The sequence below is a fragment of the Dicentrarchus labrax genome, unplaced genomic scaffold (assembly GCF_905237075.1).
Source record: "Dicentrarchus labrax unplaced genomic scaffold, dlabrax2021, whole genome shotgun sequence".
NCBI lineage: Eukaryota > Metazoa > Chordata > Actinopteri > Moronidae > Dicentrarchus > Dicentrarchus labrax.
Genome location: NW_026136709.1, coordinates 19,988,865 through 20,015,089, shown reverse-complemented (window position 1 = coordinate 20,015,089; position 26,225 = coordinate 19,988,865). Strand labels below are relative to the sequence as shown.

General features: G+C 38.9%; 1 protein-coding gene across 22 annotated transcripts; it reads left to right on the top strand.

The window, feature by feature from the left end:
* Positions 1 to 10,104: 10,104 nt before the first annotated feature.
* Positions 10,105 to 24,446, top strand: LOC127369691 (NACHT, LRR and PYD domains-containing protein 12-like). Of its 22 annotated transcripts, none has more exons than XM_051411281.1 (15): positions 10,105 to 10,187; positions 11,196 to 11,338; positions 11,648 to 11,764; positions 12,119 to 12,238; positions 12,547 to 12,666; positions 13,311 to 13,507; positions 13,968 to 15,753; positions 15,847 to 16,023; positions 17,354 to 17,530; positions 18,398 to 18,571; positions 19,025 to 19,201; positions 19,372 to 19,545; positions 20,074 to 20,250; positions 20,855 to 21,028; positions 21,636 to 24,446. In XM_051411281.1, the coding sequence occupies exons 2-15, from the start codon at positions 11,208 to 11,210 to the stop codon at positions 21,643 to 21,645; spliced, it is 3,711 nt and encodes a 1,236-aa protein (XP_051267241.1). In that variant the 5' UTR covers positions 10,105 to 10,187; positions 11,196 to 11,207; the 3' UTR covers positions 21,646 to 24,446. The 22 variants fall into 22 exon arrangements, 15 of the variants coding, with proteins under 15 accessions (XP_051267241.1, XP_051267244.1, XP_051267243.1 ...); XM_051411284.1 differs by having other exon boundaries at positions 12,116 to 12,238; positions 20,905 to 21,028; XM_051411283.1 differs by having other exon boundaries at positions 11,602 to 11,764.
* The last annotated feature ends 1,779 nt before the right edge of the window (positions 24,447 to 26,225 follow it).

Sequence of the window (26,225 nt, the reverse complement as noted above, 5' to 3'; positions counted from 1 at the left end):
GCATTTCTACAGGAGAGATATGATAAGGGAGGTGGGGGAAGGCTGATAGAGGAAGTGAAAGGAAAAGGAAGAGGAACCACAGTCCTGCTCTCATTTTATATTTCAACCTTTCCATATTTTTTCGTCTTTTATTGCCTTTAATCGATAGTGACACAGGATATTTTCTTCATGGGACTTCTGTTGACCGACCGTTATAACACAGTCAGCAGAGGAAACTGGATCCCCATTGGACAGATGAGTTCCGCTCCATGTGAGCGTTTCTACAGGAGAGATACGAATAAGGAGAGCATTAAGAAGGGGGTAGAAAGTGAAAGCAAAGAGAAGAGTATGGGTGGGACGCTGCAGTTTTATTCCAACTGGTCCTGACATCCACAGTGCCTGCACCGACCAGTGCCTGCATCAGAAACCTTCCTATCCGCAGCCTTCAAGCCTTAGTCATTTTTATCTGTCTAGCTGCCAACAATGACAGACCTCAGCTGCTTAAACGGCTGTGTTTCCGTTTTGCACAGTCATGATTTGGAGCAGATGATGAACAGGATGAGCAGTTGGGTGTGGGTGATACTGTCAGTCCGCTGGACTGTCAGCGGGGGAGGTAAGTGAGGCGTTCACAGCCCGGGTCCCTAGGACAAAGTACAAGGTTTTTATAAGGCTTCCAGTGTATCATAGATCTTTGTTAAGGCACAACAGGGGTTTTTATATTCTCCAAGGCCTCACATATATGAAATGGATACTTTTACTGCAAAAGTAGTTAAATTGACACATGTAAGCTCTGATTTATTCCAAATTCTGTGTGGAAGTGAGTTGTAGAAGTATGCTCTACATGTTTCCAGAAACAGAATGTGCCTATCTTGATGCGTGGAGGAAATACAATACTACAAACACAGATAGTACAGTAGGCTAAAATATCAAATGTGAGGGTGTATGATAAACATATTCATTTACTGTAATGTAGCTTTGGCTGGGATAGTACGCAGTGTGCTATAAAAATTTAATGGACCTGAATTGGTTGTGTAACACAATTCTCAGTTCCACACGATGAAGTCAAAAAGTCAAAAGTCAAGTCACAGTCATAAGGGGGAATGTGTGTGTGTGTTGAGGGGGCTGAATGTGAGAATGGTTTGCAGCAGCTGGCCTACCACCCACAGGGTGTGGCAGAATTAGGATACGTTCAAGTAGCCACTGGTAGTATCTGGTGATACTGTTTCCCTTTCACTTTTGATCCTGGTGGGAAGGCTCGCCATCAACGTCGCTGGAAGATCCAGATCCAGGGAACAAACAACCAAAAAAACCTGACCTGTCAACAGACAGTGTCCATAACACAGAAAATATTAAAAATATTAAAATCAGAGTGTAAGCTTTCCACTTTGCTAGGTCCTGTAACCTTTCATTTTAACATTAACTGCATATAAAAAACACATTTGCAACAGCACAATATAATAGTCAATATGGATAATCCATAATGTAAAATAACTTCCCTTTTTGTAAATAAAATAGCTTCTCACAGCTTACAGTAAGCAAATAAGTGCATAAAATTAGCCCAATGAAGGTACAAATGACAAATTAATACAGAATTTACATGAAAACTAATTTGGAAAGAAATATGAATTTCTCACCGATCTCACGTTACAGGATGGGCGCACTGACACAAAATGGCGGTGCTCAGAACAACCACACAGTTTCTAAAACCAAAAAATACCAATACTTAATATAAAACTCATGAATAAATTAGCTCTCGCCATAAATGAATTATAATAAATGAAAAGATCTTTTAGTTGGGTAATTTACCTGCTCCTCGGAGCTGTACAGACAAAGCGCGCGAAGGAGACACAGTCAAAGCTAATGGCTATTAGCTCAAGCTACTAGCGCTGCAGCTAGTGACTGTGCTAATGCCCGTTTTAACACTAGCTTTTTCACTAGTACTTCACTAAAACTGATTGGTCAACACTGGCTTGTCAATCTCTTCACAGATATCAAAGATTCTCTTATTTACGTGATACTCATTACTCTGAGTGAAAATAAATTGACAATAGCCTCTAATTAATTTATCTTTTTTTTCCTTCTTCTCTCATTCTGGCACTCACTCTGTTATGTGGGTTACAGTTGTCTGTGGTCAATCTAGATCTAATTATACTGTCTGGGGATGATTCCTTAATAGTTGGATGTGAAATGTACCCAACATGTTCTAAACCATCCAAGTTAATCCTCATTCTTCGTATTGTTTTTAATAAGTGACATATATGATTAAAAAAAACATGTTTTTCTTCGTGTTTTCCCACACTGAATTCAGATTCACCAAGTGAATTGGGACAGCGTAAGAAAACTGCACTGTAGGTTACTTCAGAATTCACATGCTTCTCAGATGGTTTCGAGTTGTTATATGAATATTATTCTGGGCTGAATAAATTACTGAATAACCTTCAAATCAACCAACCTGCATTTACTTTCTTCTTGCGTTTTATGCATTCAACTGCTGTTCTTCCTGCTTTGAACCCTAATCTGTGTCTCTTTACCTGACTTTTTTCAGATACTCAGGTGTCCTGTGTTTTTATGGAGAGCTGCATCTTACCATGCAGCTTCCAGGGTGGCGCCAATGTAGTCATCCACTGGATCCAGGTGACAGCAGGAAACACTCCCATCCACTCGTACTTCTACAACCAAGACCAATACAAACACCAGGACCAGCGCTTCAGAGGTAGGACATCGCTGTTCAAGGACCAGATCTCTGGAGGAAACGCCTCGCTCCAGCTGACAGGGGTGGAGATCCAGGACCAGGGCAGATACAAGTGCTCCACCAAGACCATCAACTGGCACAAGGATTCCTTTATCATCCTAACAGTGGACGGTATGAGAAACACACAGTAAAAGCTCACTTTTAGCATTTTATTTATGTGAAATGCATTACTAAACACAGAAAATTTGTCAAATTGGTGAGTTATATTTTTTTTCTTCCTAAAATCATATTGGAGTTCATCTGTATGTATCATCAAGATCCTTTTGTTTTTGCAGCTCCAGTCCGTAAAGTCGATATTCAGCAGGTAGAAAACAGGATCACCTGCAGCTCAGAGGGGATCTACCCTGAGCCTAAGCTCACCTGGTTCTCCAACCCTCCATCCAACGTGACCCTCGAGAACACATCCACAGTGAAGCAGAACGAGCAGCAGCTCTACAACATCTCAAGTTCTCTGCTACTTCCAGACAGTGTTACTGATCGGGTCTACACTTGCAATGTCATCACTCGCAGAAACAGCTTAAGAACCTCTTTGAAGCACCTCCGTGAGTATTATGTCTCATCTGTCAACTAAACTCATAAATCAGGTTGATACTGGCACTTATTGGTATTAAATATTTAAATATTCCTCCTCGGTTTCTCTTTTTAAAGCCCACCATTTACGGAGCTTCATAAATAAGTGCACAAACCTCACAACAGACCAGTCAGTTGTGACTCAGTAATGTTTTACATGTGAGAGATTCAGAGAAACTGAAGTTTTCCTCATTTATTTCTGTCATGATACTAATTTATTGTAAAAAAAACCCCAAAAAACAAACACCATCTGTAGGCTCAGTTTGTGCCACTCTGCACCTTCAGAACTTTGTAGGTGGCTTCCAGGGTATCATAGATCTTTGTTAAGGCATTGCTGGGTTGTGGTTGCCATGTGGTTGTTAGGTGGTTGCTTGGGTGTTCACTAACATTGTTGATCGGTGGTTAGAAGGAAATAGCTGCCAATTAGAAATGTCACTGAATTTATGATTACCTAACATTAGCATTATCTAACAACTGAGTGATCCATGTGAGGAAACTTACATTTGTAATGAACACTCGATCTGCTCTGTGTGATGGACAAGTGAACAATATGTCAAACTGTCCAGAAATACTTCAGGTTGCCCACCTGATAGTTTGGCTAGTAGAAAGTTGAGTTAACTGACTCTTTATCTGTTTCAGGGAGTCAAACTGGCGTCACAGTCATTATTGTACCTGTAGTGGTTGGAGTTGTTTTATCTGCATTGCTGGCAGGCCTTTTACTGTTCTACATAAATAAAAAGGTAAGAAAACACTTTCTGCATTCACATTCTATCACCGTCTTTGTTAAGCAGCTGGCCAGATCATGTTTATTCCACTCAACCCTTTATCGAGCAAGGAACCATATATGGTCACTTCATTATGACGGTTTTAATTACACTTCTATGGCATATTTTGGTGGGGGGGGTTTTTTATGGGTGATATACTTATACACACTTCAATGTTACGGCTTTCTTTCACAAATAATTCAAAGTGGGCTTGATCTTGATTTGCTTATGGCTTATTTATTACATATTTTCATAGTATATTGATGTGGCATATTTCTTTTGCAGCAGCTGTCTGCTCAGTCCTTCTATGGGAAGATGAGGCCTGCTGTGCCACAGATTGTTGTTGTGCCAGCCCACGTAGATATCATTGACTTCAGACTAAAACTGACTTTTTCAAAAAAATCAAAACAGAAAAAATGTCTTTTTATATCCACCAATAACACTCAAGGGTTGAAATTTTAAATTTCCAAGTATTTCAATGAGTGCCCTATAAAGGGTTAAGAAATATTAGCAAACTGAGATCTGTAGTTTTGACTGTAGTTACACATTTATCTCATCTCGCATTGACAGCTGTAAGGCATTTTTCTTCTCACTTAGTATGTGTGCTCTTAATTGTCCACAGGCAATCCAGAATGATGCTGCATGACTCACTAGATCAAAATAGACTCACATTACTCCCTATACTCACTATACCTAGACCTCTTCATTGGCTCTGTGTTGCATATAGGATCCACTCTTTCTTACAGAGCCTTGCATAGTCAGGCTCCTGTATATGTGTCTGAACTACTGCACCCTCAGCTTGCTCTCTTAGGTCAAATATGCCAAATCTGCTACGTGTCCCACCTTAAGACCAGGTGGTGATTGAGCTTTTGAGGCCATGGCAACTAAACTATGAATGCTCATTCTTGCTGTCTGCTGATTCTGTGGGTCACCTGCATGCGCCAGGTCTACATTTTCTGTATTTGCTGTATATTTTTTATTGTACAATATGCTTTTATTTCATTATGTATTGTGCTCCTTTTAAACACATGACTTGGGTGGTCACTTCATTTGTGTTTTTGCAGGAAAGAGACCAGACTTCAGGCCTAAGTGACTATACAAGATGCTCAACAACCACGAAAACATTGTGCTGCTCTGAAGGCTGCCTGTGATAAATTAATGTGAGTTAATCCTTCATTAAGAAATTCATGTGAGATGGACAAGGAGTGAAATCTATACACATCTATGCACATTTACCATAACAGACTAAAAGTAGATGCAGAGTTAAGAGAAACTCCGTCCAAATGCTAAGATGCCTACATTTTGCACCAATTTTACACATCGTGTTTTGTTGGGAAATACTTCTGAAGCTTAGCATAGATTAAATCAGGAAGACTATCTTTATGTTCATTCATTCATAAGTCTCTCTCTCTCTCTCTCTCTCTGTTACCATCCTCCATCCCATACACCTTGAGTTAGCCACATCAGTTGCCCAGGTTGAGCCCGAGTCCACTCGCCATGCAGATCTTCAGTCATCTTCCCCACATCCTCACCCGTGTCTAGCCTCCATCAGGGAGTTTGATGATTAATGTGAGTACTTGTTTAAATAGGAATATTTCATTATAAATTTAATTTAACTAATTGTGAAGCCTGCAAGAAATTTAATTGTGCCCCATGTACAAAGGCCTTACCTCAGCAGCTCAGGTTCGATCCCAACATAGGATCATGTGAAAACCCACATTTCTAATGTAACCAAGCATCCTGTATCAGAAATGCATGTTTTTTTCTGGCTAATTAGAAAGACAAAGCTCTGTGTGTTAAAGTATAATATTGTATGTAGAACTCCGGCAGTCTTCGGCTTTGTGCCACCAGGTGTCTCTCTTACCAGGTTTCAAGAGCTGGGGGAAAAAAGCCATTTCTTACTTTGCTCCCTGGACTTGGAATAATGTGCAAAACATACTGCATCGTCATGATCTGGACTCATTGGAAGAATTTAAGGCCATGTTATAACTCTATGTAACTGAGAAATGCAACTGCCTCATTTGAGCTGGCTTTAGTCCTTTGCTTGTGTGTGTGACATTGTTTTCTCTGTCATTTATTTCTATTTAAATTGTAACTGGTCTGCTGGCTCGACCAGGTCTCCCTCAGGAAAGAGATTTCAATCTCAGTTGACTTCCTGGTTGAATATATTATGTATTGTTCTATTTATATATGATTTTATTTGTACGATATATTCATTATGTATTTTTTTTCTGTTACCCAGCTAATTATCTGTTCTGTATTTTGTCTTTATTCCATACACCTCATGGAAAGATACTGTATGTCAAACTGAATATGTGTTGCTTGAATTGTTATAATTTATTCAGAGTTCAATAATTTGTAAACTACACTTTTTTTCTATTGGGGAAATGATATTCTTCGTTTTTTTAGTTGCTTCCCTGCAGAGGGCACTGCAACCCCATCAGTGATGCAGTCATTTTTCAAACTGTCCCTTCTGAATTCATGAACAGTTTGCTGAATTGTCTCTTATCTATCTTAGTACAAAGTACTATTTGCACTATGAATACTTATGTTATACAACTACCACCCTCCTTGATGTACATGCCAAAGTTAGTGGTAATTACGCAATCGTTAAAATCAAAAGGGTACACTGATTATTATTGCCTGTTTTCACTTTTTACACACCAGATACTGTAATATCTTCCTATTTTTTAAATAATTTTTTTATGTTATTTAATATTTGTTAAGATACTTTTATAGTTCTGTCTTAAGTAAGTCCTCGGGTCATCACCTTCTGGAAAATAATATTGGTATCTGTAGCCCTATGTGAAATAGCCATAGTTCAGTGCCTAATGAATGTATCTTTTCCAGATAAATAATTAATAATCAGCATCTTCTTTTCTTGGCAAAGGAGAGGTGCTGGTGCTCGCTAACACAGATTTCAACAAATTTGTGAACAAAATTTGAGAGAAATAAACCTTTAGTGTGTTAAGAGAAGAAATATTACATATTTTACTGCAACTGGGAGCAAAACATTTTTACTATTTTTGAGAACATTATTCAATTGGAGGGATCTTGTCAATGTGCTTGCTGCAGTTTGTAGTTATGTAAAAACACAGACACTGTTGCCGGGTTATTTTAAAGCTCAAATATTGATATTGTACTGGTCAAGATCTTTATGTTTTTTCAAAATGCAACTGAAGAACAGTGGAAATCACTGGAGTAAAACACAGCTTAACAAAAACAGATTGGTGTTTGATTCTTTGCCTTTGTTTATTAAATGCTGATAATGACCTGCTCTGACTAGTCTGACAATGTAGGCTACATTCGGCATTTCAACATCCTCAGCAGTCTGAAACCTGATATTTGCAAAGAGGATTGCACATTCCTTCTTTCTTCCTTCCGTCACGGGGAAATATCAGGGCGGGTGGGGTGTTTGTATGTCAACGGCTGTTGATGTAAAGCAGTGATTGTGCGGGAGAGTCTGTGTACTGACATTGAACTGCTGACTGTGTCGGTGCATTCCTTCTACTGATGGAGTTTCCCACAGATTTTTATACCGGTGGTGTACATCGACCAGGGGTGTGTGCAGAGGAGGGGCCTGAGTTTCACATCCCTGAAATCTGATTGGCCACACCAAGAGTCGCTCCATTCTTTCATTCCACACTGTTATATTGGGCTGGAGTGAAGATACTGGTATCATATGAAACAAGATGGCCTAATGCATCCATTGGCACCAACCATGTCATGCTAGTGTGCTGAGGCTAAATAACACTCCAAAGTTATTCTAAATTTTGGTAATGGAAAAACTGCCATGGCCATTTTCAAAGATATCCCCTGACCTCTGACCTCAAGATATCTGAATGAAAATGTGTTATATGGGTACTCACAAGCCTCCCATTTGCAGACATGCCCACTTTTTTATGCTAATTTCATGCAATTTTGGGCAAAAAAAATATGTGAATATTTCTGCATTAACAGTATTTTTTGGGAATGACTGGAAACCTGAGACACTCTTTCCACCCCTGCATAAGCAAGTGCCCTACTTGTGCCAACCCCAGTCAAAAACGCCTGGGTACGCCCCTGACATCCACCAGAGCAGATGCTGACGAAGCAAAGGACGCTATCTGTAACGTGGTTCTCAATCTCTGATCACGTTTTCCAAATGCACTTCACTTAAACCTGGAAGAACTAACTTGACAACTTCCATCAGTATGTTGACTGCCCCACATTACTTATGAAACACTGGATTTATGCTACAGCATCGTTCCAAATGCCTTTAAAGCTTTCCCGAGACCTCCATTTTTGTTCGGCTGATCATGTGTGTTCCTTTTGTCGTCATACAAAATGGCATTACGAATAGAAAAAGTTGTCTCTTGGACGATTCAGAGATGGACAACTGAATCAACCAAGTGCCTGCAACTCGGGTTTGAATGCACTGACTGGGAAATGTTCAAAAACATTACCTCTAATGTTACCCAGCAAGCTGATGTTTTTAGCAGCTACATTCAGTTTTGTGAGGAGAAAACTACACTATGTCCATTGGGTCCCTGTTACAGCAAATTATACCCCAATAATAAACCCTGGGTGTCCAAGTCCCTTAAGCCAGCTTTAATGAGAAAAACCTGCTCAGATTTGAGTTAAAAGAGGGGTCATACAGGAAAGCAAAATGGCAAAAAAATCACAGAAAGCAGAGGAGAACTTTACCTCTGGCAGAATTAAATCTGCTTGGAAGGGCATGAAGAATATGGCGTGGTAGCAAGAGAAGGCTAGTGGGTTTTTTTTCTCTTATGAGGAGAGAAGCAGGTTCAATTTTCATTTCTAATTTATATATTTTTATTACAAACCTGGCCAAACGTATGCGGACAACTGAACATACACCCATAGGTTACCCTAGAATGTGGGATTCTGACACCACGAGCATCACAGTTTTCCCTGATTGCTTACTATAAACACAAAAACCTGTTCCTGTATCAAACCCTCTACCCAGATGGCATTCCCGAAACACACACACATTTCCCATAACACTGTTCACCTGTTTCCGCACATTTCAGTATCATTCGTTCAAAACGTTTTTTGCAAGTGCATGTGATTGTTCAGGAAACACATGCTCTCAATATAACTCAAGTCATCATGGCTTAAACTCAAAGACCACACCTTCCTCCAGGTGTAAACACTAAGCCTCAAAATTGTTAACGCACCAATCAGAATTGAAGGGTCAATAAAAAGGGCCTAGAGACATGTCCATGTGCTTTGGACCAATTGATTCTAACAATGCTGAAGCTTCAAGATAAGGGAGGAAGGTGACTACAAAGACCACTAATCTCAGATGAAATCCCTGTCACCCTAGTTTATTATGTGCTGGAGGCAATAGTGGACACCTGGAGGGATGTGTCTGTAGAATCTATCCTGGATTAGATAAAATACACAAGGGCATGTTTCCCATTCTGTCATGCAACAGCAAACATAATGTGTGATCTTGATGATTTATTACTCTAATGTATGGCCTGACCCAGGCCTGATGATAAGGCATCAGTGTGACATTGCAACGATCAGGTTTTTTTGACCAAAATATGCAGTAGTTTTCCCTTATCCACTACGTAAGAGGTATTTTACATTTTTTCGCACCAGGGTTATCTGGATAATCAGTGCTATGGTTTTACAAAGTTCCAAACGATGTCTCTGAAACCTATTCTAAACGTTTCAATGCTATGAATGAATCATCCAGTGTGTAAAAAGCAAAACTTGTGTGTGTTGTCAATTGTCATAAAACAATACAGGACAATGACGAACAACCGTACGGGACACAGCAACAACAACATGATTTAAAATAAAGTGAAAAATTATTTTATTAAAGTATATGGGTCTGCCTCTGCAGGGCAGGACATACACAGGAGGTGGAGCAGGTGCTCAAGGAATTTGACACAGAGAACACATAACAGCAGCATGTTTAAAGTCATAATGTGCAATTGACATCAAAAACACACACACACACACACACACAGACATAAAACTCACCTTAAATGGAGAGAGGAGGAGCAACACTAACCAGTTGATCCAGGTACATAAGATAAGGGAGGAACTGATCAAAGTGTTGAGCCAGTCCTTTCAGACTACGTTGCATCGACAGAGCAGAAGGAAGGGTGAGTGTTATTCCAACATTTTTATCATTTTATTAACAAAGTCTCAGAGTCAGTTTTCTGCCTAAGGCCTGTAGAACTGTTTGAATGAACTCAACAGTGGACATACAGTTGTGACTGACTGCATAATACCGTAATCCAAGAATACAAACAGATTCAAAGGAAAGTGAGGTGGATTGCTGGCTGGTTTGTGTGCATGTGTGACTGTGCATGTGTGTGTGTAGAACTCCAACAATCAGTTGATTAGTTGTCAACTATTAACTATTAATAACCAACTATTATCATAATCGATTAGTTGTTTTCAGTAATTTTTTTTTCAGAAAAAATGTCCAAAGTTTCTGACTTCTGGTGTCTTCAGTCCTCTATGACACTGAATACCTCTTTTTTGTTTTTGTTTTTCCTGACAATTTATGGACCAAACAACTCGTCGATCACATAAATTGAGAAATGAATAGCCCTGTGTATGTGTGTGTGGGTGTGACTTAGGTTCTCTATAGTACTTTTGGAGAAAAAATTCAAACTGGGAACAAAAGTAAGTCTTTGGGTCAGTGGTTCTGGGTTAGGGTAAGTTGGCAGGAAATTAATTCAAGTATTTAGTTTTTTAATTGTAAGACAAAAGAAAGAACATTGACAGGACAACACAGGGAAAACAAGGGAAGACGCCTGTAAGGTGTATGAGAGTCAAAGTCAAAGTCAAAGTCAGCAGAGATATGGGAAGGGAGCAAAGGTGTGGTGGGGGACTGTTGTGTGTTTAGTGTTTGGATTCCGTTGATGCTGGTGTTCTCGATGACATACAAAAATAGAAAGGGAAAGTTGGAATCCTTGCACAGTGCAGCCTGAAGCGTTGACGAGAGAGATGAGATGGTAACTTGATGGTAGGGTTGAATCTTTGTTAGGTTTAAGGAGGAGTGAAATGTGATGAACATGAATCTGTAGTGTCCCTAAAAGTGCAAACATTTCTTTGTTCTTGTGTTCTGAGCTGATAATCAATGTTACTGTTTTACCTTTCAGAAAATCCACAATATGAGTGTTTGTGTGGAGGAAGAAGAGGACAGTACAGAGCCACCGATATCCAGCAGTCTGTCTATAAGGAGTGACTTTTCCAGAGATGAACCTCCATTCTTCAGTAATGCACCAAGACCCTCAAAAACAAAGTAAGATAACTGCTACTAACTCATTTTCTGATACCTGCCATGATTTCTGTTGATTTTGTTTGTTTATTAAATTCTCTACCAAATGTATCTGCTATCTACGACAACACTTTGTGACATAAAGAGAAATAATTCATACCATCTTTCTTTGAGTATCCATGCCAGCTGTCAGTCACATAGAAAATGTATAATTTACAAACTTCTAAACATCATAATTACTGACAGCAGCAATAGTTTATTTATTTTCTAAATGACTTTATCTTCAGAGGATTTAGAAATGTGCTTTGAAGAAAAACATCTTGGTGTTTGCAGAGTTCAGCACCACAGACTGAGAGCAGAATCTCCAATATCCAGCCTGTCAATGAAAAGTGACTTTTCTAAGGATGAACCTCCGTTCTTCCGTAATGAACCTAGACCCTCAGACACAAAGTAAGATAACTGACTAACCCATTTTCAGTTACGTCGGTGAATGCCATGATTTCTGTTGATTTTGTTTGAATATAAAAATGTCTCCCAAATGTATTTGCTAACTAAAATTTAACCAACATTTTGTGACACAAAGAGAAATCATTCATGCCATATTTCTCTGAGTATCTGTGACAGCTACCAGTCACATAGACAATGTGTAATCTAATCTAAGAGGATTTATACAAATTTATAACCTCCTAATTACTGACAGCAGCAGTAGTTTGTTAATTTAGAGCAATGTATATGACTTTATCTTCAGAAAATGTATAAAGGATTCATGTGCTTTGAATAATAAAATCTTGTTGTTTGCAGCAGAATCCAGTACCACAAACAAAGAACACAGTCTCCACTATCCAGCCATCTGTCTATGAAGAGTGACTTTTCCAAAGATGAACCTCCATTCTTCAGTAATAAACCTGGACCCTCAGACACAAAGTAAGATAACTGCTCCTAACTAATTTTCAGTTCCCTCTGCCAATGCCATAATTTTTGTTGATTTGTTGTGTTTGTATACTATTAAATATTCTTAAAATATATATATATTTATAATTTAAATATTTTTTGTGACATACTGTCAATCACCACAAAATGGTTGTAATCTAATCTACAATAACTACTATAAACTTTTAAACCTCCTAGTTACTGAGAGTAGCAGTAATTTGTGTATTTAGAGCTTTCTACGTGGCTTTGTCTTCAGAGGATTTATCAAGGATTCATGAAGAAAAACATTTTGGTGTTTGCAGGGTTCAGTACAACAGACAGGGAGCCGAGTCTCTAGTATCCAGCTGTTTGTCTATCAAGAGTGACTTTTCCAAAGATGAACCTCCATTCTACAGTCATAAACCTGGACCCTCAGACACAAAGTAAGACCATTTTTACTGAAGGGTGAAGACAAAATGCTAAAAGATTTATATTCATGATGCATATTAGTGCAAATACTGTTTCAAACTAAATGGATATTGGGCATGCAACTCAGACAGACTGGCCTAAATACTCTACTAAAATTACCTTTACTTGTCTTGCCATTGCATTTTTATATATTAAATACTAATGAACCTTTTTCAGACAGTAGCAAATAGGTGAAACATATGTTAGACTCACATTTTAATGCATTTCCAAGAGAACATTTTATTCAAGCTATTAAGCTATGAAGTTAAATTGTTAGTTTTTATTTTTCTGCACTTTCATTGCATGTAAGGGTATATGTATGTAAAGGTGCAGGGAAGAATCAGGAACATGTTGCAATTCCATCCATAACAACTGAAAATGTAAAGAAAAGGGGTTGGGGAAACTCCATAAAAAAGAGAAAAACTTGATAGCATTAAAGAGCAAAGCATTATTTGGCTGCAGTCACATCAGCAGCGGAGAGGACCAGGACAGGGAAAGATATCTTCCTACTGTTTTCTGTGGCCATCACCTAAGTTTCAGGATAATGTCGGCCAAATCTTGATATTTTTCAACACCGATTAAATAAATCATTTTTAGTTACAGAGAAATTTTTTCACAGAGAAAGGAAGAGGGCTCATGTCTCTGTGGAGCGGCAGCTGTGCTGCTGTGCTTTGTGTCGGGATGTCTTGAAGGATCCAGTGTCTATCAGCTGTGGACACTGCTTCTGCAGACAGTGCATCATCTCATACTCCTCCTGTCCTCAGTGTGGAGAAAGATTCAGAACAAGACCAGGACTGCAGACCAGCACCATACAAAGTAAGATTGCACATCTGTACCTCTTAAAAATGTAACATACTACATTTTATTACATTACGTTCATCTACAGTCTTACGATAAGTAACCATAACCAATAACCATTGCAAGAATCATGCATTTATTTCGGCTTCATCAAATAGGTTGAACTGCTTCAAGTGCTACATTTAGTCTTCAGGTTTTCAGGATGAAGATGTGTACAGTTTCTGCTGTCCTGATGTCAGTGGGGTGCTCATTCCATTACAGGAAACAGTCATGATTTTGTTGAACAAACATAAGACAAAAAAAAGTTCATAAACAGTGTGTAAAGCTCTACATAACCAAAAACTGTTAAAAAGTGAACAAACATACACTTTGTTAATTTGCAGCTGATGTAAACTCAACATTTCCTGCCATTGCTTCATATAGAAGTTTTTCAACCAGCAAACCAGTCATTGTTTCGTTTCAAACTTTTTTCTTCTAGTGAGTGGTGGTCTGCAGGTTTTTGATGAACATAAGATCAGTCTGAGGAGGAGATGTAAATATGTGACTGAAGGAACCGATGAAGCGGGAAGTGGAACCCTCCTCAATAGGATCTACACTGAGCTCTACATCACAGAGGGACAGAGTGAAGAGGTTAATAGCCAACATGAAGTGAAGCAGCTTGAGACAGCTTCCAAGATGGAGACCCTCCATGACACTCCAATCATGTGCCACGACATCTTTAAAACCTTACCTGACCAACAGAAACACATCAGAGTCGTACTGACGAATGGTGTTGCTGGCGTCGGAAAAACCTTCTCAGTGCGGAAGTTCACTCTGGACTGGGCAGAGGGTTTGGAAAACCAAGATGTCAGTCTGGTGATTCTGTTTTCGTTCAGGGAGCTGAACCTGATCAAAGATGAGCAATACAGTCTTCTCAGGCTGCTCCATGTTTTCCATCCAACATTACAGAAGGTCACAGCAAAGAAGCTCACTGTCTGTAAACTTTTGTTCATCTTTGACGGCCTGGATGAAAGCAGACTTTCACTGGATTTCAAGAAGAAAAAGGTTGTGTCTGATGTCACACAGAAGTCACCTGTAAACATGCTGTTGACAAACCTCATCAAGGGGAAACTGCTTCCCTCGGCTCTCGTCTGGATAACTTCCCGACCTGCAGCAGCCAATCAGATCCCTCCTTCATATATTGACAGGATAACAGAAGTTCGAGGCTTCACTGATTCCCAGAAGGAGGAGTACTTCAGGAGGAGATTCAGTGATGAAGATCTGTCCAGCAGAATCATCTCACACATCAAGACCTCCAGGAGCCTCCACATCATGTGTCTAATCCCAGTCTTCTGCTGGATCTCTGCTACAGTTCTGGACCACATGTTGACTACAAACCAAAGTGGACCGCTACCTAAGACCCTGACTGACATGTACTCACACTTCCTGCTGGTTCAGACAAAGAGGAAGAAGCAGAAGTATTCTGATGGCCATGAGATTAGTCCACAGGAGTTGATGGAGGCTGACAGAGAAGTTCTTCTTAAGCTGGGGAGGTTGGCGTTTGAACATCTTCAGAAAGGAAACATCATGTTCTACCAAAAAGATCTGGAGAAGTGTGGTATTGATGTCACAGAGGCATCTGTGTACTCTGGAGTTTGTACAGAGATCTTCAAAAGAGAGAGTGTGATCTTCAAGAAAACAGTCTACTGCTTTGTTCATCTGAGCATTCAGGAGTTTCTGGCTGCAGTCTACTTGTTCCACTGTTACACCAACAAGAACACAAAGGTACTGAAGGATTTCTTAGGAAAAACATACATTGATATAACCCTGGATGAATTCCTAATGGAAGCCATGATGAAATCCCTTGAAAGTAAAAATGGCCACCTGGACTTGTTTGTTCGCTTCCTTCATGGCCTCTCTCTGGAGTCCAACCAGAGACTCTTAGGAGGCCTGCTGGGTCGGACAGACAACAGTCCAGAAATCATCCAGAGAGCTATCAACAACTTGAAGGAGAAGAACACAACAATCTCTCCTGACAGAAGCATCAACATCTTCCACTGTCTGATGGAGATGAACGACCACTCAATCCATCAGGAGATCCAAGAGTTCCTGAAGTCAGAGAACAGATCAAAGAAGAAACTCTCTGCAATCCACTGTTCAGCTCTGGCCTACATGCTCCAGATGACAGAGGAAGTTTTGGATGAGTTGGACCTGAAGAAGTACAACACAACTGAAGAGGGACGACTGAGACTGATTCCAGCTGTGAGGAACTGCAGAAAAGCTCTGTATGTCAGAATTTGATTAACATTATATGCCATCATTCAGATCAAATGTCAGATTTTAATATCCTAAAAGTTTTATTTTCTCTTCAATCGCAGACTTTGTAACGGTAGTCTCTCAGCGACTCACTGTGAAGTTGTAGCCTCAGCTCTGAAGTCCAACCCCTCCCATCTACGTGAGCTGGATCTGAGTCAGAACGCGCACCTGCAGGATACAGGAGTGAAGCTGCTGTCGGCTGGACTGGAAAGTCCACACTGTAGACTGGAGATTTTGAGGTCAGTCTGTGTACTTTGCTCTTGAACAGTGTAAAGCTACCACATTTAATCCACAACAGAAGTTTTGAATTCCCTTCAGTTTTCTTGTTTTCTGGGTTTGTCTGAGCACAAATCAGAGAGCTCTTGAAAAGTCTGTCAGCTTAATCAGTTTGCCTCTGAATTTAGTCTGTACTCAAATTGGATCAATAAAATCCTAAAATATCCTAATATTTATCATATTTGTTACATGTGAGACACGTCAATATATATGTCAAATATAAAATAATTTCAACACATTTTCAGGAATATTGTCTTTTTACACTTAACCCTAAACGTCCATTTAATGGCATCTAGTGGAGTAGTTGCATATTACACAAGAGTAAAGATATTAAAGATATTATTATTATTATTATTATTATTATTATTATTATATATTATTCCTCCATGCATATGCCTTTTCCTCCCCAGCTCTCTCCCCAGAAACAGCCGCTGTCTGTCAGCTAGCAGCAGCTCTGATTCTCTGCTTTGCCTGCTTTCCCACCTTTGGCCTCATAAGACACAAGTAGTATAACGGGCTACAGCTAGTCTGGTTAGAATTCTAATTTCAGTAGCTATCTATGCAAGTTACATGTGTGACACAATTTCTTAGCTGTTGAAAATTCTGGACGTATTGCGCTTTTAAGATTAAAAGGTTAATGGACTATATAATACCTTTCTAGTCTTTTTAACCACGCAAAGCACTTTAAACTACATGCCACATTCACACACACATTCACACTGAGCAATTTGGGGTTCAGTGTCTTGCTCAAGGACACTTCGACATGCAGCCGGAGGAGCCGCGTTCAGACTGCTAACCTTCTGATTAGTGGATGACCCACTCTACCTCTGAGCCACAGCCGCCCCAGAGAAAATGCCTCTCATTTGCTCATGGCAGTCAGTCCGCTGTGAGCTGTTGGAGATGACAATTGTGGTGAGGATAGTCTAAATCTGTGGGTGCTGGGACAGGGGTTTCTAAAGTTTCCAACATACCTTAATTATTATGTATTTCATTAAGTCTTTATTTCATATTGGCTATTTTGGAATTCTACAGAAATATCTGTCTTTTTCGTAAAGTGACACGACTATTATGAAAGCGAGGAAACTGAGTTTAGCAGTATGTTATTGATCTGTGTTGACATTAATAGGTGTGGTGACATGATGATTCACCATAACACAATGACAAAGTCACTCTACTCATTTTAGAGAAAAACTCATTGATTAGTACTTACTAGTGCTGAGACACATTTAAAACCTGAACACATCTAATTGAATTATAAATTGATTTTAACTACATCATTTATTCTTTATTCAGATTAATGTATTGCAAGTTATCAAAGGCCAGCTGCACTTATCTGGGCTCAGCCCTGAAGTCCAATGCCTCCTATCTGAAAGAGCTGCACCTGAGTCACAACGAAAAGCTGCAGGATTCAGGACTGAAGATGCTGTGTGGTTTTTTGGAGAGTCCGTACTGTCGACTTGAGACTCTGAGGTGAGAAACAATTTTTTACATTTGTGCTTTGATTAATGTGATGTGAAAGATGTGGTGACACTAAACTGCAGACATAAGGTTGATATAATATTGATCAGAAACTGAGAATCTTAAAGGTCCAGGTAAAGTAACATTTAGGAGGTTTAATTGGCAAAAGTGAAATATAATATTCACAGGTATGTTTTCATTCATCAAAATAAGAATTGTTGTGCTTTCATTACCTTAGAACGAAAGAGGGAGCGGGTCCTCCTTCATGAAAGCTGCCATTTTTAACCACCATGTTTCTACAGCAGCCCAGCACAGACAAACCAAATACTGGCTATAGATGGGACCTTTCATTGTTCGCTGGTATATTAATATTTTGAATCTTGGATATATATATATATAACTTTTCAAAACTTAGATATACAAAGAAAAAACTTTAAAACACTTGATAATTCACTCTAAACCTTTTGCACTTGATTTTCAATTTAGAATGCCTATCATGTATGTTTTTAATTAGACAAATGAATAAATCAATATTTCACAATAACAAATATATTCAGAATTTTGCCTTTTCCACGATTTTTTAGCAGGTTAGGCTATATGATGCTTATACAGTACATTACTTAAACTGAAAATGCTTTAATTTATTGACACCACTATTCCCAAAAGATATCCCAATTTTTCAAATTCCCCCAAAAATGCATTCTGACATAATTGGTATCATCAAATCTAAAATCAATTTCTGTGGATTTCTAACTGATTAATCAGAGGGAGCGCTTTATTAACTTTTGTATTTTACCTTCAGCTATGAACAGATTATTAAACACGGCATGTGTTCAAGCAGGAATATTGTCTTCTAAAGTGACTTCATCTATCCTTTAGATTGATGTACTGCAGTTTGACAGATATTGGTTGTGCTTCTATGGCCTCAGCTCTGAAGTCCAACCCCTCCCATTTGAAAGAGCTGCAGCTGAGTCACAACAAGCTGCAAGATTTTGGAGTGAAGCTGCTGTGTGACTTTCTGAAGAGTCCACACTGTAGACTGGAGACGCTGAGGTCAGTTCACTGATCTGAGTGATACTATTGTAGATATTAAATATTTCATTAATGAATTGATGTTCATCTATAACTTATATCTAGAAAGTTGTACATTTAATATTGTTAATATTTTGTACTACATTTGTAACTAATTTTAAGAAAATGTCCAGTTGTTTATTATGATTTTTGACAAATTGTCACATCTGTATGCAGAAGAGCTTCTGAACCTGTATTTTTTTTAATGTGCTTTCACAATAATGTCAGTGGTTATTGATTATTGGTCATTCAGAACATACACACACACACACACACACACACACACACACACACACACATTGATCAACAATAACACAATGACAAAGTCCCTCTACTCATTTAAGGGGAAAGCTCATTTGTTGAGCTACACATTTAAAACCTGAACATATCTGACTTTAAATGTATGTTTATCTACCTCATTTGTTCTTAATTCAGATTGATGGGGTGCAGTTTGTCACAGATCAGCTGTGCATCTCTGGTCTCAGCTCTACAGACCAACCCCTCCCATCTGAGAGATTTGGACCTGAGTTACAACAAAAAGCTGCAAGATTCAGGAGTGAAGCTGCTGTGTGCTTTTCTGGGAAGTCGACATTGTAGACTGGAGACTCTGGGGTCAGACACCTTTTTTTTACTTCTGTGCTGAACTGAAATAAGATTTGATTTACATTTTCTAAACTTCTATAATTAAATCTACTTTGGCTCTGAAAAGGTTCTTAAACATAACATAATTTCAAGCATAAACACTGTAATCTAAAGTGATTGAAAATTTATTTTTTATTCAGTATTTGGGGCTGCAGTTTGTCAGAGATCAGCTGTGCTTCTCTGGCCTCAGCTCTGAAGTCCAACCCCTCCCATCTGAGAGAGCTGTTACTGACTGACAACAACCTGCAGGATTCAGGAATGAAGCTGCTGTGTGGTTTTCTGGAGAGTCCACACTGTGTACTGGAAACTCTGGGGTTAGCTACTGACTATCTTATTGTAGATCTTGTATGGATAATTAACAATTGGACCTAATGTTTGTTCATACATAACTGAAGTTGAAAGACTTATGTTTTCTGGTTACTTGCTGAAGTAGAAATATTTCTTTTGTTTCCATTGATTTTTATGTATTTTCACAAATGTATGATTGATATAGATACTTCAGAAGGCATACACATATAAAGGGATGGAGAGAGATTAAACCATACTTCCAAATGCAGATTTATAAAGGATAAATATAGCACTCCTTCTCTAATTCTAGACACGAGTGAGATCAGCATTATTAATCTGTGCTGACATGAACAGGTGTATGAATGTTGTGGTGACATTCGAATGATGTCTGTAGAAGGGTTAAATTATGATGATCCACAATAACACGATGACGTTTATACACAAGTTGTTAATTAGGACATATAGTATTAATTTTGAGCACATTTAAACAACTAAACTAAACACATCTGTGTTTATAAATTGATGTTTATCTGCATATTTTTTTCTTTATTCAGATTGAGTAACTGCGGTTTGTCAAAGGTCAGCTGCGCTTCTCTGGCCTCAGCTCTGAAGTCCAACCCTTCCCATATGAAAGAGTTGGACTTCAATCTCAACAAAATGCTGCAGGATTCAGGAGTGAAGCTGCTGTGTGGTTTTCTGAAGAGTCCACACTGTAGACTGCAGACTCTGAGGTCAGACACTGTTTTTAACTTTTGTTCTGAGTGATATGATGTTTAAGTTGTGGAGACACTAAACAGCAGACATAACACTAATATTATACTGATCCACACTGAGTATCTTAATTCTAAAGTCAGTTTTTTTATTTGGGAATTCAGTCCATTGACTATGGCAGAGCAATGTTGAGCTACACATTTAAAACGTAAATATAACAAGAACAATCTACACAGAGACTTGTATAATCCACATACATTTTTAATTTTTTTTTTAAAGTATATTTTTTTAGGCTTTTATTGCCTTTATTATAGTGACAGCTGAAGACGGACAGGAAAGGGGGGCAGAGAGAGAGAGGGGATGACACGCAGCAAAGGGCCGCAGGTCGGAATCGAACCCTGGGCCGCTGCAGCACACATCAAGTTTTGTTTAAATAAATTATATTTTTATTATAATAAAAAATCCATAAATGTTCAAGTAGATAAAAAATCTCTTTCACGTAAACTTGACCTTAAATGGCTGTAAATTCTTAACCTTTTTCACGTCTGAACAGATTATTAAACATTGAACAAGTTCAAGCAGGAACATTGTCTACAGTATTTATGCCGTTAATTTTTTATTCAGATTGAACGAATGCAGTTTGTCAGAGATCGGCTGTAATTCTCTGGCCTTAGCTCTGAAGTCCAACCCCTCCCATCTGATAAAGCTGGAGCTGGGAAGAAACAACCTGAAGGATTCAGATGTAAAGTTGCTGTCTGATCTGGAGAAGAGTCCACACTGTAGACTGGAGACTGTGAGGTCAGTAGAGGGTTGGAGTTTGTCATGGTTTGTCATTGCATTTTTTTTTTAATCTGTTTAGTCTGGAACATGTATAATATATATAAGATATAATATCTGTCCATGTGCCCTTTTTTTGTCAAAAAAATATTATATAAATTATTTTCACAGACTCCATATTTACATATTTGTTTTGTAATATTTCAAAAGTAAATGAAATATTCAAATGTGACTAAGATGCTGGTTTAAACAGCTTTGAACGCTTACAGTAGTAAAACGTTTATTAAAGGGAGCAGTGAATATCTCTTTGTTTCTGTAGCAATGATCCGTTCAGGGACTCTCAGCAGTTAATTTAAATTGTGCATTTCATTGAAATCTACAGAGTAAACAGACTTGATGCCCAAAGTCTCTGCAGGTCTGTGAGTTTGCAGCTCAGTGTGTTCACTCCAATACATTAACATGAGAGCTGAAAGGAAGCGGGCTACGCCACACAGCCGTTCCACTTCTGGTCTGAACTTGACTGAAGTCCCTGCTGGTCTTTATACTGGATGTGCTTTTACAGACTGGTAAAAGAGTCTCTGTAAACACTGATTTATGACTTCTCTTGTCTGTCTTCCTCTCTCCTCAGCTGGAGGTGATCTCTGTCCGAGTCTGAGTGATGAGAAGGATGTTTGTTTTAAGAAACGATCAGATCTGATGATCCAGAGAGGTTGAAGCAGCAGCATCAGCTCTGCCCGGGCCATGTTACTGGGAGGTACAGTGGAGAGGAGAGAATCTTCCTGGAACCTGGTCCTTGACATGAGATGTCTGGATTAAGATTTTTTTATTTTTTATTTATTCAGATCTGTATTTCTTTGTGTTGAACCTCCACGCTGTTTAATGATGGAGAACTGCTGTATCACATTATACTGTATCATGATGATTGAAGTATAAATAGGTAGATTATGTTTTTGTTCTTTTTTCTTCTGTATGATTCTTTTCTCCTTGCATACCGTACAAATATTGCATTATTTGCAGAAACCAGTGTGCTGACCCCACAGGTGAACAGAATTAAACAATGTTATAATGTAAGCGTTAGAAAGGGAATAAACTTGACATATATTTCTCGAAATACAAAGTAATACATTTTTGTGTTGACCTGCCCAGGGACTCTTCTCCTTTAATGATATATTTATTTTTAAACATCCAGTCCTGGCCTCTTCTGATCCCTTACCTACTCATCCATCACCCATCACCATTATTTCTTCTCCCTGTACTCTTGGACTCATATTATCTCATCCCTCCCTCCCTTTTTCATCAGATAATGAATATGACTGATCAATACTGAAGTGCTCTCCATCAACTTCTCAGTTTCTCCTGATCTCCCCTGATTACTGCTTTCATCCCTCTCTGTGTTTGCTATGCCTCTTCCAAATGCTATTGAAGCATTTCTCCTCTGCTTTTCATCCCTCCATTCTCTCCAGGCTGTGACTCATCCTCATATCTCCTGTGTTATTTTTTCCTCTCTGTGCATCTGTGTTAATGTTGGGGGGGATTTATTAGCACATGTGCAGGATGTGGGAATAGCTGATATTGTGCAGATCATCCAGATGATTCATCTCACAGCCATGTGAACAGAAGTAGTCCAGTGACCAGTAAATCACAATATTTACTGATGGTTAAAGATAAATGTCCGACCGGAGTCATTACTGTACATTAATGTACTATAGGTAACAATTTTTAAACATAAGCTATTGTACATCACTCTAAGCTGTGTTAATTGTTTCAATCTGAACTCTCATGTCTTACAAGACTAATTTTAAATGCAAATTTTGTCATGAACAGTATATTTCCTTTGAAAATGTTTATTAGGAGACTTTATCCTGGAACGTGGCTCCCTCTAGTGGTACAAAAGTGACACTCCCAGTTGAGTTGAGCCTCTCAGGCAGCGCTGCACTTCCAAGCTCTTCGGAGAAATTGTAAGTAATAGCTGCATCATTTTTTCATTGCAGAAAAGTTAAATAATGTTTTTTTTTATTTTGGATTATGCTAGATTGCAAGTGGTAATATGGAGTTAATTCTCATCTAGGTGTTATAACTTCATAAATATAAACCAAATAAATACATAAATAAATAAACAATCACTAATCATCTTGGTATAAACTATGAATGCATATTTGATTTCTATGTTAAGTTCTATGTTGTATTTCTGTTGTATTTGTCTATAATCTCTTCTATTCTATTGTGACCTCTTGTTTTTCAGGCTGTAGCCCAATGAGTTTCTGTTTACAGTTACACCCCACAGACAGACAGACAGACAGACAGACAGACAGACAGACACACACACACACACACACACACACACACACTCCATTTGGAAGTGTTTTAGTGTGTTGTATGCAGACAGCCAGTGTATTCAGGGTAACTAAGTGTTCACAGAGCATTGAATGCCACCCAAGAATATAGAGACCAGCAAACTGGTCTGGTTTCATTTAAACCAACTTCTATTCAGCTTTGTGACAAAGAAATGAGCCATTTTCAACACAACACGACACTTGTCAGTAATCACACTTAAGACTAAGATCATTTACTGTTTAGCTAACTGAATGAGTTACTTTAGTTTATGTCCAATGCAACAAGAAATTTTATACAATAACCCACATTATTTTCTTAAATATAAAGGTATGGCATTTCTGTACCATAGATTTAACAAAATAAGGATACGGGAGGGGCGAGAGGTCCCGGGTTCAATTCCCGGACGAGCCCCCAATTTATGTTACGCCCCTGTCTAGGGGGAAGGAGCGCCACATAAATGTTTGATTTTTAGGAAGGGGGGTGTTACGGCCCTGGCCGTATTATTAGTATTATGTCATGGTATTGGGTTCGTCTGTGGTGTGTGTTGGTGTTTTTGTCCCTGTTCCTCTGCAGGAGTGTGCAGCCTGTCGATTGTCAGATCTTTGACGGCAACCCGTAGGTCAGCGCTGACTGGTCCATGCCGTGGGCTCGGCTGGTGGAGTGTCGCCTGCTGGTTGGTTCTCCCAGGGAGCCGCAACATCCGCCGGGGATTCAAAACGCCGCACCACACCGAAGCTCTTCGACAGAACCTTCAGCAGCAGCATCCTTCTGTCCTCGGTTGTAGAGTGTGTGTTTTTGCGATAGCGTGAATTGTTAGGATCTTAGTAGATAGTGTTTTTGTATGATTGTGTTTAGTGAGTATCGTAAGGGTGAGCTGCCATTTTCTTTGTACTACTTTTCTCCTGTTTTTCATTAGGATAGGGAGTTAGGTTTAGTAACTGTATTTTATTTATATTGCATAGGGATTAGTAAGGATTTTTGTTTAAGGAAGTTAGCCCTGTTTTGTTTGTTGTTTTGGCCTTGGTTCACCCTGAAGTTTGTTGTTTAGTCTTTGTTGCACTTTGTTTCACCTGTTTGTAAATAAATCACATCACTTGATTGTTAACACTGTGTTAGTTGTTCGTTTGGGAATCGGGGTAGGATTCTTGGTTCATTTTCATCACACATTTATGTGGCGCTCCTTCCCCCTAGACAGGGGCATAACAACACCCATACTCAGTTCCTGAAAGCTCTTCAATTTGCCGTCATAAACTCTTGATGTAAGATATGTATTTTTCCAGGGAAGATCTTCTGGCACACAGGAACTGTCATACTTTGCATTTCAAACAGCACAGCAGCACATGAAAAGCTTTGTGAACACCATGAACAAAGATAGCAACAGACAAAGAACTGCTGTTCTCCCACAGGAACTCCAATTTAAAACAAAGAAAATCTAATGGAGAAATGTTAATGTCCTGGTAAAACATTAGTTACCAAAGTGAGAAAAACACAGATTTAACAGACCATTATTTAAATAATGATACATAGGAAGACATGATTGACCCACTCTAATAATTTGTCTCCTCTGCGTGATGCAGCACAGCCAGCTGTCCAACATGAGCTTATGCTCCCAGCACGTTCCTCTGGTGGGAGGCTCCTATTATGTGGCTTGGCGAGCCGCTGGTGCTCAGTCTGTGGCGGCTCACAGTTTCCAAGATTACATGATCCAGGCACAGAGAGAGCTGACAGTATTGTGTCAGCGTGTTGTGCGGTCCTTGCTGTGACTGCTGGTGGTGAAGCAGGTCTCATGAGTGTGATATAAAATTTAGAGAATGTCTCAAGCAGATGATCTTCATGTTTGGTGTGCTTCCGCTGCCATAGGAAGTTGAAGTCCCTTCTGTAGCTACTAAATTGTGCAAAACACTGGTTCAGCATGACATCAGGCCTGGATTAATGAGTGGAGTAATACGGACTCTGCTTCAGTAAAAGCTGCTGTGCTGTGTTTCTTTCTTGTCCAGCTTCTTGACTTCTGGGTCACAATAACAGCCTGGTTGTAGGGATGGCGATGTTGATTGGTCTTTTGGGCCACCAATTGGGTCCAGACTGAAAAATATCAATAACTACTGGATGAATTGTTCCAATATTTGGTATGGCTATTATCTGAGCCAACAGGACAATTCCCTTTGTTTTGTCTTGTTGATCCCCTGACTTTTCCTGTAGCTCTACTAGCAAGTCAAACTGTTTCCTTATCCTGTGAAATGTCACAAGATCTGCTAGATGGATTAGCCCTAGTTAGCACATGTTAATACATTAACACGCTAAACTAAGCTGGTGAACATGGTAAACATTATACCTGCAAAATATCAGCATGTTGGCATTGTCATCGTGTAGAAGCTGAAATTGGGATGTGCCTTTAAGGTGCTGTGTTGCCTAGATACGAGAGAAATGTCAGACAGCGGCTAACCGTCTGACGTTGGTTGAGCGGTACATCTGCAGTGAATTTCCAAATGCAAAATATACAGCAGTTATAGAATTTTCTTTTAAGCATGTTGCTGAAACAATTTATATTATATTAAAATTATATTATTTTCATGCATAAAATGATTTACACAAAATGTCAACCACTACATGAACCTTTAAACTCAGTTATGGTGAAGGAAATGGCCACTGAATGCATAGTAGGACGGAAATACAAGTTGCAGAAATTGTTGCATTTTATGTCAATGGGGCTTTGTTATCCTGTGTTTTCTTTGGGGGATTTATTTTTGTTTAAAATGTTAAAAGCTTTCCCAAGAGCTTTTCTGCTCTTTGTGTCTTAGAAAAATGTCCTTTATCTGCTGTACATAATGTTCCTCTTTTATGGAAGGTTCTCCCGATATGTAAAACTTCAAAATGTTCCCATGAA